The following is a 10911-nucleotide window of genomic DNA, read 5'->3' on the forward strand; positions in this document are numbered from 1 at the left end:
AACTACAGTTCTCAGGATTCTTTGGGGGGAAGCTTTCAACATATGGTGTGTGTGCAGCTGTCGGATGGGCAGGATTTAGTTGATCAGAGATGAAACCTGGGCCCCGCCGGGGGAAGGGGAAGAGAAGGACGAGTGGGAAAAGCCTCGAGAGGGAAAGGACAGAGACCAGGGCAGCTCCAAAGAAGGGATCGGGAGGGACGAGATAGAAGAGGGGAAGGAAGGCAGGGAGGGCAGGGGCCCAGGCGAAGCAAAGGAGGCTGAGAAGGCCGAGGTGGGCAGGGGAGCGGCAGGTTTGGCAGCGCCGGCGGCCAGCAGTGTGGTGTGGGCCATCCCGGCGCTGCCGGCCGAGGCCTTGCCGTTGCTGTGGGTGCGCTGGTGCCGGTTGAGGTGGGAGCTGCGGCTGAAGCACTTGCCGCAGACGGCGCACTTGTAGGGCTTCTCCCCGGTGTGGGTGCGCTGGTGGATGGTGAGCTCGGAGCGCTGGATGAAGGCCTTCCCGCACTCGCCGCAGGCGTAGGGCTTCTCGCCCAGGTGGGTGCGCTGGTGCGTCAGCAGGTTGGAGCTGACGCTGAAGCACTTGCCGCAGGCGTCGCAGCGGTACGGCTTCTCGCCCGTGTGCATCCGCCGGTGGATGGTCAAGTCCGACCTCTGGATGAAGGCCTTGCCGCAGTCGGCGCAGGAGAACGGCTTCTCCCCAGTGTGGATGCGCTGGTGCTTCACCAGCGCCGAGCGCTGGGCGAAAGCTTTCCCGCAATCCTCGCACTTGAAGGGCTTCTCCGCCGGCGGCTGCAGCGACGGCGGCGGCATTTTGCCCAGGCTCTTCCCGCAGTCCAGGCAGTGGCTGCTGCGTGTGAAGCGTCCCTTGGCGCTGCCGCACAGAGGGTGTTTCAACCCCGCTTTGCTGCCCGCCCCAAGAAGGAACCCCTTGATGTGTTCGGGGCAACGGTGGGCGGCCGCAGCGGCCGCCTGGGCTTGGTGGACCCTCTGGTGCCGGTCGAGATGGGAGCTGACGGAGAAGCCGCGCCCGCACTGCGCGCAGGTATAAGGGCGCTCGCCCGTGTGCACGCGCTGGTGCCGCTCCAAGTCGGAGCGCTGGATAAAGCGCTTGCTGCAGTCGCCGCAGGGGAAAGGGCGCTCGCCCGTGTGGATGCGCTGGTGCTGCGCCAGGTTGGAGCTGCGGCTGAAGCGCTTGCCGCAGGCGCCACACTGGTAGGGGCGCTCCCCGGAGTGAGTCTTGCGGTGCTTAGAGAGCGCCGAGCGCTGCCCAAAACATTTCCCGCAATCGGGGCAGCGGTGGGAGGCCGGGGCGGCCGCGGGGGGCTCCTCCTCCTGGAGGCCGTGGCGGTGGGTGCGGCGGTGGCGGTCGAGGTGGGAGCTGACGGAGAAGCGCTTGCCGCAGTCGCGGCAGGCATAGGGGCGCTCGCCCGTGTGCACGCGCTGGTGGCGCTCCAGGTCGGACTTCTGGGTGAAGGCCTTGCCGCAGGCGGAGCAGGGGAACGGGCGCTCGCCCGTGTGCACCCGGCGGTGCTGAGCCAAGTTGGAGCTGCGGTTGAAGCGCTTGCCGCAAGCCGTGCACGGGTAGGGCTTCTCCCCCGAGTGGATCTTCTGGTGCTTGGCCAGGATAGAGCGCTGACGGAAACAGCGCCCGCACTCGGCGCATTGGTGCGGCCTCTCCGGGGTCGGGGTGCTGTGGCCTCGCCCGCTGAGGCTCACGTTGGTCTTCCCACACTCCCCGCACACTCCCGGCCTTTCCTGCCGGTCTGGGAGCTTCTTGGGAGCCTTGGCCTCCGGCGGACAGATTGCTGGCACTCGAGGCAGTTGCCCCTCCTCCAGGTCCGGCTGGCACCGGCCACCGCTGGCTTCTTCCGCCTCGTCTGGGCTGTTGGATCTCCCCGTTGACGGGGAACCTGGCGGCTCTGTCTTCTCCAGGCTGATTTCCTCTTCGTTCTCCTCAGCGGCTGTCATTTCATTGGGGGGGGGAAAGGGATAAGTTATCATGGCCCTGTCAGTGTGGGATGTATCTTCACTGTAGCAGTCAAGTGCAACATTTCCTGTTTCCTAGAGTGGATACACAGGGGAGTGTTGCTCCAGACAGGGAGGACTTCCTGTCACACCTGGTCTGGAGCATCCTCCCCGTGTGTGACCAGGTAGATGGGCGTGACTCTAGCAGACCCTATAAACGGACTAGTCATGCAGCCATCTTCCTCTTCTGAATACTACTACTACTACTACTACTAATAATAATAATAATAATAATAAAATTTTATTTATATCCCACCCTCCCTGGCCAGAACCGGGCTCAGGGCAGCTAACACCAATAAAATTACAATAAAACGTAAAAGAAAGAAGAAACAGTTAATTAAAATACGGGTTCTGACCTTCTCTTTTGGCCCTTTGGCTCTTTTGTTGCTCTTCTGCTGGCTCTTAGCCAGCAGCACATGGCTCATCCATACAGAGGATGGAAGCCACAAGGTAGAAAGTCTGAGGCCTAGCTCAGACTTCTTTTTCTCTACAACTGTAACTGTAACTACAAGCTAAAGCCTGCCTTCAGGACCATACTGTGAACTGAATGTAAGTAAACTGTGCCATTACTTTTTAAAGAAGACTGTCGTGCCATTATTCTTTTTAAGAGGGAGCCAAAGGGGAAATTTACCAGGAACAATCCAATCTGGACAAGCCAGACTGAACTGCTCAACTTCTATGATTCTAACAAATTCATGAACTTGCTTCCGGGTATGTGCTATGCAATATATCTTCTCCTACTATCCACAACATTCCCACCATCTGGCAAGGAATGTCTGGAGTGAAGAATGACCTCTTTATCATCAGAAGTACGCTTACAAGTTAGGAAACGGCATGTCCATCAGTCTTAAGGATCTCAGCTACCCCTAGTTGTGCACCCAATGAGGCAGCTACCGCAATAGAGAGGCCCGCCCCCCACCTCAACAGATATATCTCCCTATCCGAGCTGCATGCAAGCAGGCGAAGACTACGCCTGCACGTAGCCTGCTTCCGCTCCTCACATTTCACTCCTCGTCTGATCCTGGGGGACAGTGGGGCAGGAGAGGTGGGGGCAGGAGGAGAAGGTAAGGAAGCCAGTGTGGTGTAGTGATTAAGGTCTCAGACTAAGACCTAGGAGACCAGGGTTCAAATCCCCACTCGGGCCATTAAGCCCATTGGGCCAGTCACTGTCTCTCGGCCTAGCCTACCTCACAGGGTTGTTGTGGAGCTCAAACTGAGATTTATGTAAATGCCATACATAAAAGATGATTAAACAGAAGTCACTCGGAGACCCTTTGGGTGCCTGGTAAGTTCAATAAAGAATAAGCAATCTATCGAACAGGTTCAGAGGGAATGCAGGAAGCCCAGGCTGGCCCTGCCAAGAGCCTGCCAGCCTCACTTGAGCTGAGTTTTGTTCTTATTTCTTAGGAGTTTCACACACACCCTGTTTTACCGGCACTGCGGCTCGTGCCACGAGCCACGCCCACCTTCATCCTTGGGGCTCTTTGGCGCCTTCTTCCGGGCTTTCCGCTTCCCTTCCTGGCTCTGCTCTTTCACCAGCTCCCGCAACATCTTCTCCACCTGGTTCCTGCCGGCTGTCTGCAGAATGAGGCCCAGCTGCCGGCGGAGGTCGGCATTCATCCCACTTTCGCTGGGGCCAGCTGCCGTCGAATCATGCATCGGGGTCTGTTCTGCTTGGACCTGGTCGTGCTCCACGTCTGCAACACGGGGGGGGGGACGGGGGACGGGACGACAAAATGGGAAGCTGATCAGACTGAAGTTCCCAGTCAGGGCTGCCAACCAAACAGGACCGTGTCTTAATGGCGGGTTGACGTACAGGAAATGAGCAAGGGAAGCTTTTTCAAACAGCACGGAGGTGAATAATGGTCGACGTCTGTGCGCCTAGCCACTTTTAAAAAGCACAGTTACAGACACTGGCTTAAAAATTGGCAAAATAATAATAATAATAATAATAATAATAATAATATTTATACCCCGCCCATCTGGCTCCGCTTCCCCAGCCACTCTGGGCGGCTTCCAACAAAATATTAAAATACATTAATCAATCAAACATTAAAAGCTTCCCTAAACTGTCCCCAGTGTCAGCCTGGAGCAAGACCAACAGAATAATGGGGAATTCTCGCTCCCTCTTGCCATAATATTAAACTGGTACAGCTCCCACGCCAATGAACAGACCTGAATTTTAGAGGATATTTGCAAAATTATGATGAAAAGTTAGATCTCCTATTGTAATAAACAAGTTCCGTTACGACTATTGGATATTAAGCAAGTTAGACAACAAAGGGGAACTGTAAATAAATATGAAATTGGAATAACAGTGTGTTAAAAGAAAGAAAAAGGATAAATGGAAAGAAACTACAGCTGAGCTGATTGGAAGTCAAGCACAGGGTGGGGTGTGGGGTGTTGATAGGTGGTGGGAAAAGGTAGTAGACGAAAGGATGTAAGGAAGAGTATGATGGAGTGTTTGTTTTTTAAGATGTCTAGAAAGAATGTCTGTATGTTGTGTATGTTTTGTCTGCAACGTGAATGTATTATAAACTGTATTGATGAATAATAAAATAAAGTATTTTTTAAAAAAATTAAAAAAAATGGTACAGCTCCCACGCCAATGAACAGACCTCAATTTTCTTTTCTTTTTTTTATTTAAGAATTAAATAAAATCCACCCTTCTGTTTTAGGATCAGCACTGCACGTGGCTTACAACAACAATATATATGTGTGTGTGTGTGGTTTTTTTATATTTAAAAAATAGCAGAATAAAATAGTAAACGCAACAGAGACAGAGACAGATAAAGCAGGTAAAAGCAGCTCAAAAGCAAGGGCACAGGTGCTTAGAGGATGGTGTGCAGGTGGATTACCAAAACAAAAGGGCTTTTTGATACAGGTGAGTCTCTTTTACATTCTGCGATACAGCACTGACACAATAACAGCACATAAGTGGTGGGTTCACGCTGGACTGTGCAAACGCCATCCTGCTTATTTATTGATTCACGGATCAGATTTATAACTGGTTGTTCTGCAACGCTTCCCCAAGATTACTGCATTACAGCGGAACCTCGGTTTTCGACCGTAATCCGTTCCGGAAGACCGTTCGGGTTCGGAAACCCGAGGCGCGGTTTCCCGCCGAAAGTAATGCAAAACGGATCAATCCGTTCCAGACCTTTAAAATCGACCCCTAAAACAGCAATTTAACCTGAATTTTACTATCTAACGATACACAATGAAAGCAATAGTCGCATTAAACTGTATTGTAAAAGCAATAATAAATAAACACAAGGCAGAGGATTAAATGTAAATTTTTCTTACCTGCAATGATGGTTTGGGTGAGGGTGGGGGGTCCATCTTCAATAATCACTGTAGCTGACTGCTCTCCTGCCTTCCCTTGACTTTTTTTACACCACTGACACCCGGTTCAGACTCACTGGATCTTTTCCTCACTAACAATTTTTCAACTGACACCTGCTCTTCCTCCCGACGTTTCAAAATTTGTCTGAAGTGAGACATCGCATTGTCATTGAAAGTGCTAGCGGCGTGACTTACGGCGGCTTTATCAGGGTGGTATTTTTCAACAAAAGCTTGCAGTTCAGCCCATTTTGCACACATTTCTTCGATCAGTGCAGCAGGGAGACTTTCTCTTCCCTCCTCCCCCTCCAAGGACAATTCCTCGGCTGCCGCCCGTTGTTGCTCCACCAGGATGTTTCGAAGATCTTCCGTGGTGAGTTCAGTCTTGTGCCCCTCCAATAACTCCTCGACATCGTCCCGACTCACTTCCAAGCCCATGGACTTTCCCAGAGACACAATATCCTCTACAATAAAAGCATCCTCTTCAACATCTTCAGGTACACGTTCCGGGACGGCTCCCGGCCACAATTTCTTCCATGCTGACTTCAGTGTCCTTTGAGACACGTCCCTCCACGCCTTGTCTATGAGATGCAAGCCATGTAAGATACTGAAATGGTTCTTCCAGTACTCTCTGAGGGTTAGCTCTGTGTCCGAGGTCACCTCAAAGCACCTTTGGAACAGGGCTCTGGTGTAAAGCTTCTTAAAATTAGGTATGACCTGCTGGTCCATGGGCTGGATGAGAGGAGTCGTGTTGGGGGGCAAGAACTTTACACTGATGAAACTGAACTCTTTCCCCAACTCGCCTTCCAAACTCGGGGGGTGAGCCGGAGCGTTATCCACAACAAGCAGGCACTTTGTTGGAAGATTTTGGTCTCGGAGGTATTTTTTCACACTTGGCCCAAACACTTCGTGAACCCACTCAATAAAAAACTGCCTGGTTACCCAAGCTTTGCTGTTCGCCCTCCACATCACATGCAATTTGCTTCTCATGACATTATTTTTCTTAAATACCCCGGGGTTCACACAATGGTAGACTAGCAAAGGCTTCAACTTAAAATCTCCACTTGCATTCGCACAAAATAAAAGGCTAAGTCTGTCTTTCATGGGCTTGTGCCCTGGCCACGATCCCTCCTCCTTTGTTATGTAGGTCCTCTTTGGCATTCTTTTCCAAAAGAGGCCTGTCTCATCGCAGTTGAAAACTTGCTGGGGAAGGAAACCCTCGGCCTCGACGTAATCTTTAAATTCCAAAACAAATCGGTCGGCATTTTCCTTGCTGGCACCGGCAAGTTTGCCGTGTCTCACCACGCTGTGAATGCCACTTCGCCTCTTAAAATTATCAAACCACCCTCTACTTGCCTTGAAAACACAACTCTCAGCGCTTGTCCCAGGGGTGTTTTTGATGAGGTCGGCATGCAACTGTAAAGCTTTCTCACAAATTATGCTCTCAGAAACGTGGTCACCGGCCAACTGTTTTTCGTTTATCCATACGGTAAGCCACTTTTCCACTTCTTCGATTGTCTGCGTTCTTTGTCTTGCAAGTGTTTCAACGCCTCTTGCGACGCCGGCTCCTCTGCCGGCTCCTTTATTTTTTAAGATGCTACCAATTGTAGATTCAGCCATACCAAACTGCGTTGCCGGGTCACACACAGGGACACCACTTCCGTGTTTGGAAATAATTTCCTTCTCCACCTCCGTTGTTGTTCTGTCAATGGTTCTCCTGGCTTCTTCGCAGCTTCTTTCCATTTCTCACACCACACCAAATAAGCATAAAATAAAATAAAAATTAAAATAAGCCAAATACTGTGGTACCTCGGTTTTCTCACACCAAATAAGCATAAAATAAATTAAGCCAAATAGTAAGCCAAATATTAAGCCAAATAATAAGCCAAATGTTAAGCCAAATACATAGCGCCAAATATCATCTCCATTTTCCACGGTTGCTCTGGACGTAACAGTCGACACTCAGCGGAGGCCGCGTGGCACGTTCGATTTCCAAAGCGCGTTCGAAAACCAAAGCATTTACTTCTGGGTTTTCGACGTCCGAAAACTGAATTGTTCGGCAGCCGAGACGTTCGGAAACCGAGGTTTGGCTGTGTTCCCTTCCAGAGGGGCACTCTTGCAGCACATGATGTATGTTACGGCTGGGTGACATATCGCCGAAGTTTGAAGCCGGTATCGTGAAATCGGCTTCACAATTTTGACCTAGCAATATATGGTATATGTTTGCGTGTGTGCGTGCTATGCAAAAATCACGACGCAGGGAAAAAAGAAACATGAAGCCAGGCAATGCCTCGGCATAGCTCCATCCTTATTTCAGACTTCGTGATCTATCGGGATATCGCGGTGTTTTGCTGGTGGGTTTTTTGCGATGCTGAAAAGCAGGTATCGCCCAGCCCTACCGGGTGGGTGTGTGGGTGGTGCCAAATGCCTTCCTCCATGCCAACTTACCAGGCAGAAGTCCTCTCCTCCTGTGGGACTCAGCGAAAGCTGTTATCCGGGGCCAACTGATGGCGATCTCCTCTGCTGCGGAGACAGAAACAGAAGGGGCAAGTCAGAAGAAGTGGAGAGGTACTCCCAATATTAGGTAAAGGTAAAGGGAACCCTGACCATTAGGTCCTGTTGCGGACGACTCTGGGGTTGCGGCGCTCATCTCGCTTTACTGGCCGAGGGAGCAGGCGTACAGCTTCCGGGTCATGTGGCCAGCATGACAAAGCCGCTTCTGGTGAACCAGAGCAGTGCACGGAAACGCCCTTTACCTTCCGCCGCAGTGGTACCTATTTATCTACTTGCACTCTGACGTGCTTTCGAACTGCTAGGTTGGCAGGAGCAGGGACCGAGCAACGGGAGCGCACCCCGTCGCAGGGATTTGATCCACCGACCTTCTGATCGGCAAGCCCTAGGCTCTGTGGTATAACCCACAGTGAGCAGTGCAAAAGCATGAAGGGAGTCAATCCAGGGCTAGGTCCTTTGGAGGGAATGGCCATATGGCCTAGTGTGTGGAGCACATGCTATGCATGCATACGGCTGCCATATGCCTTAAGCTCAACAACTTTCAGGGTGCCTTGGTTTCTACTTTTTGCAATATGGCAACCCTATGCATGCAGAAGTTCCTGAGTCCAAGCCTTGGCGTGCCTAGTTAAGTGGGTCCCATAGCAGGATGTAGGGAAGAGCTTCTGCTAGAAGCAGTAAATGCACTGCTAGCCAAAACAGAGGATAGAGTCTTTGGATTTTCCTTTAGATGGATGGTTCAGTCAAGTAATGTTTATTCTCACCTCTGAGAAACTGACTTACAAAGTATTATAAATTAAGGGCATACCAGGGTGCAGTGAAACCTATGCATTTTGCCTCCATTTGGCAATCGTTTGTTACTTATATGATAGGCCAAGCACAGGGGGTGGCAAGTCTTGATGAAATATGGCTATATTTGGTATATTTCATAGAATCGTAGAATTGTAGAGTTGGAAGGGATCCTGAGGGTCATCTAGTCCAAGCCCTTGAAATGCAGGAATCTCAGCTAAAGAATCTATGACAGATGGCCATCCAACCTCAGCTTAAAAACCTCCAAGGAAGGAGGGTCCACCAGCTTCCGACGGAGTCCGTTCTACTGCCAAACAGCTCTTAATTTTAGAAAGTTCTTCCTGGTGTTCAGCCGGACTCTCCTTCCTTGTAATGTAAATCAATTGTTTCAGGTCCTTTCCTTCAGAGCAGCAGGAAACAAGCTTGCTCCATCTTCCGTATTTATTTAGTATTCTTTCTGTATCATGTCTGCTTTTGTTATAACATCTAATCCGCTGTGTAGTCTCTTGAGAATACACTTTATTTTATGAGGTAACGGCTTTGGATCTTTTAATATACAGTGGTACCTCAGGTTACGAACTTAATTCGTTCCGGAGGTCCGTTCTTAACCCGAAACCGTTCTTAACCTGAGGTACCACTTTAGCTAATGGGGCTTCCCGCTGCTGCCGGGCCGCCAGCGCGCAATTTCTGTTCTCATCCTGAGGTAAAATTCTTAACCCGAGGTACTACTTGCGGGTAAGTGGAGTCTGTAACCTGAAGCGTTTGTAACCCAAGGTACCACTGTAGTGGCATATAGACTTTGGAACTCCCTGCCTATTGACTTCAGGCAGGTGCCTTGCCTTCCCTGTACTCTTTTCAGTGTCTGCTAAAAACATGTTTGCTTACGCAAGCCTATCCAAACACGTGGATCTGATTTTAGCTTATTGTTGATTTTGGTTATTTCTCAATGTCTTAAATACAGTCGTACCTCCGTTTACATAACACTCTGGTTACGTACACTTCGGGATGCTAATGCGTCAAACCCGGGTTTGGCTGCGCGCACATGTGCAGAAGCGATCCTCCGGTTTGTGAAAACCTTGGGATCCAGCCAGACCTCCGGAACAGATCCCGTCCGCAACCGGAGGTACCACTGTACTTGTTTTTACTGGTTTTCCAACTGTTAGTTTTATTGCTTTATTCTTTTTGTAAACCGCTTTGCAGTTTTACTACAATCAAGCAGTACAGTCGTACCTCGGAAGTCGAACTAAATCCATTCCAGAAGTCTCTTCAACTTCTGGAAACATTCGACAACCAAGGTGTGGCTTCCGATTGGCTGCAGGAAGCTCCTGCAGCCAATCGGAAGCTGCATCGGATGTTTGGGTTCCAAATAACATTCACAAACTGGAACACTCCCTTCTGGGCTTGCGGAGTTCGGGCGCCAAATGTTTGACTTGCAAGGCGTTTGGGATCCAAGGTATATAAATCTTGTGGAATGAATGAATGAACAAATAAATGAATAAATAAATAGCTGAACCAAAGGACTGCTGTGTTTGGAATGATGGTGCCTCCCCCCCCCCCGAAAGGAGTTCTGATTAGGAGGCATGGCAGTATAGACCAGCCTCCCCCAATCTGGCACCTTCCAGATATTTTGGAACTATAGTTCCCATCAGTCCCAGCCAACAAGCCAAGTGTTTGGGACTGATGGGACTTGTGGTCCACTAGGTTGGGGTAAGATGCTGTAGACCACGCATAGGCAAACTCGGCCCTCCAGATGTTTTGAGGCTACAATTCCCATCATCCCTGACCACTGGTCCTGTTAGCTAGGGATAATGGGAGTTGTAGTCCCAAAACATCTGGAGGGCCGAGTTTGCCAATGCCTGGCGTAGACAGTATGTCAGCTTCCTGGTATCTAACAAAACAAAAACAAAAAAGCATGGAAATGGCTACTTACCCAGCGAGATGACGTTGTCGTAGTTCTCCTGCATTATGTTGGTCGCCAGGTGCTTCAGCAGAAGTGGGAAACCCCTGAAACAACAACCGTCCTCCACACTTAAAACATGTGGTAGGACTGAGGAATGCAGAGGAGTTAATCAGGTTCCTCTAGGGCTTGGGGTGGGGTGGGGGGGGCAGTCTTTGTGGGATAAGAGACCAAGGGGCAGAGGGGCTGGTCTGTGCAAGACTTGTCAGAACCCAGAGACTCAAATCCCAACATTTGGTTGGTGCCACTTTTTCATTTCTTGTATATCATTATTGGCATTTATATCAATAATG

At 50.2% G+C, this 10911-nt stretch overlaps 1 protein-coding gene across 1 annotated transcript; it reads right to left on the reverse strand.

The window, feature by feature from the left end:
* On the reverse strand, positions 1-10708 carry LOC117042013 (zinc finger protein 345-like). Its single transcript, XM_033141450.1, has 4 exons — positions 10592-10708; positions 7813-7887; positions 3489-3719; positions 1-1958 (listed from the first exon to the last, which is right to left on the reverse strand). The coding sequence occupies exons 1-4, from the start codon at positions 10623-10625 to the stop codon at positions 76-78; spliced, it is 2223 nt and encodes a 740-aa protein (XP_032997341.1). The 5' UTR covers positions 10626-10708; the 3' UTR covers positions 1-75.
* Positions 10709-10911: the final 203 nt, after the last annotated feature.

Source organism: Lacerta agilis, chromosome 2 (genome assembly GCF_009819535.1).
Source record: "Lacerta agilis isolate rLacAgi1 chromosome 2, rLacAgi1.pri, whole genome shotgun sequence".
Taxonomy (NCBI): Eukaryota; Metazoa; Chordata; class Lepidosauria; order Squamata; family Lacertidae; genus Lacerta; species Lacerta agilis.

Bases quoted from the DNA above. Each gene is read 5' to 3' on its own strand.
- LOC117042013 (XM_033141450.1), bottom strand. From the start codon at position 10,625: ATGCAGGAGAACTACGACAACGTCATCTCGCTGG. The intron at 7,888-10,591 runs GTAAGTAGCCAT...CTGTCTCCGCAG, and splicing joins CGACAACGTCATCTCGCTGG to CAGAGGAGATCGCCATCAGT. The intron at 3,720-7,812 runs GTAAGTTGGCAT...CCCGTGTTGCAG, and splicing joins GAGGAGAGGACTTCTGCCTG to ACGTGGAGCACGACCAGGTC.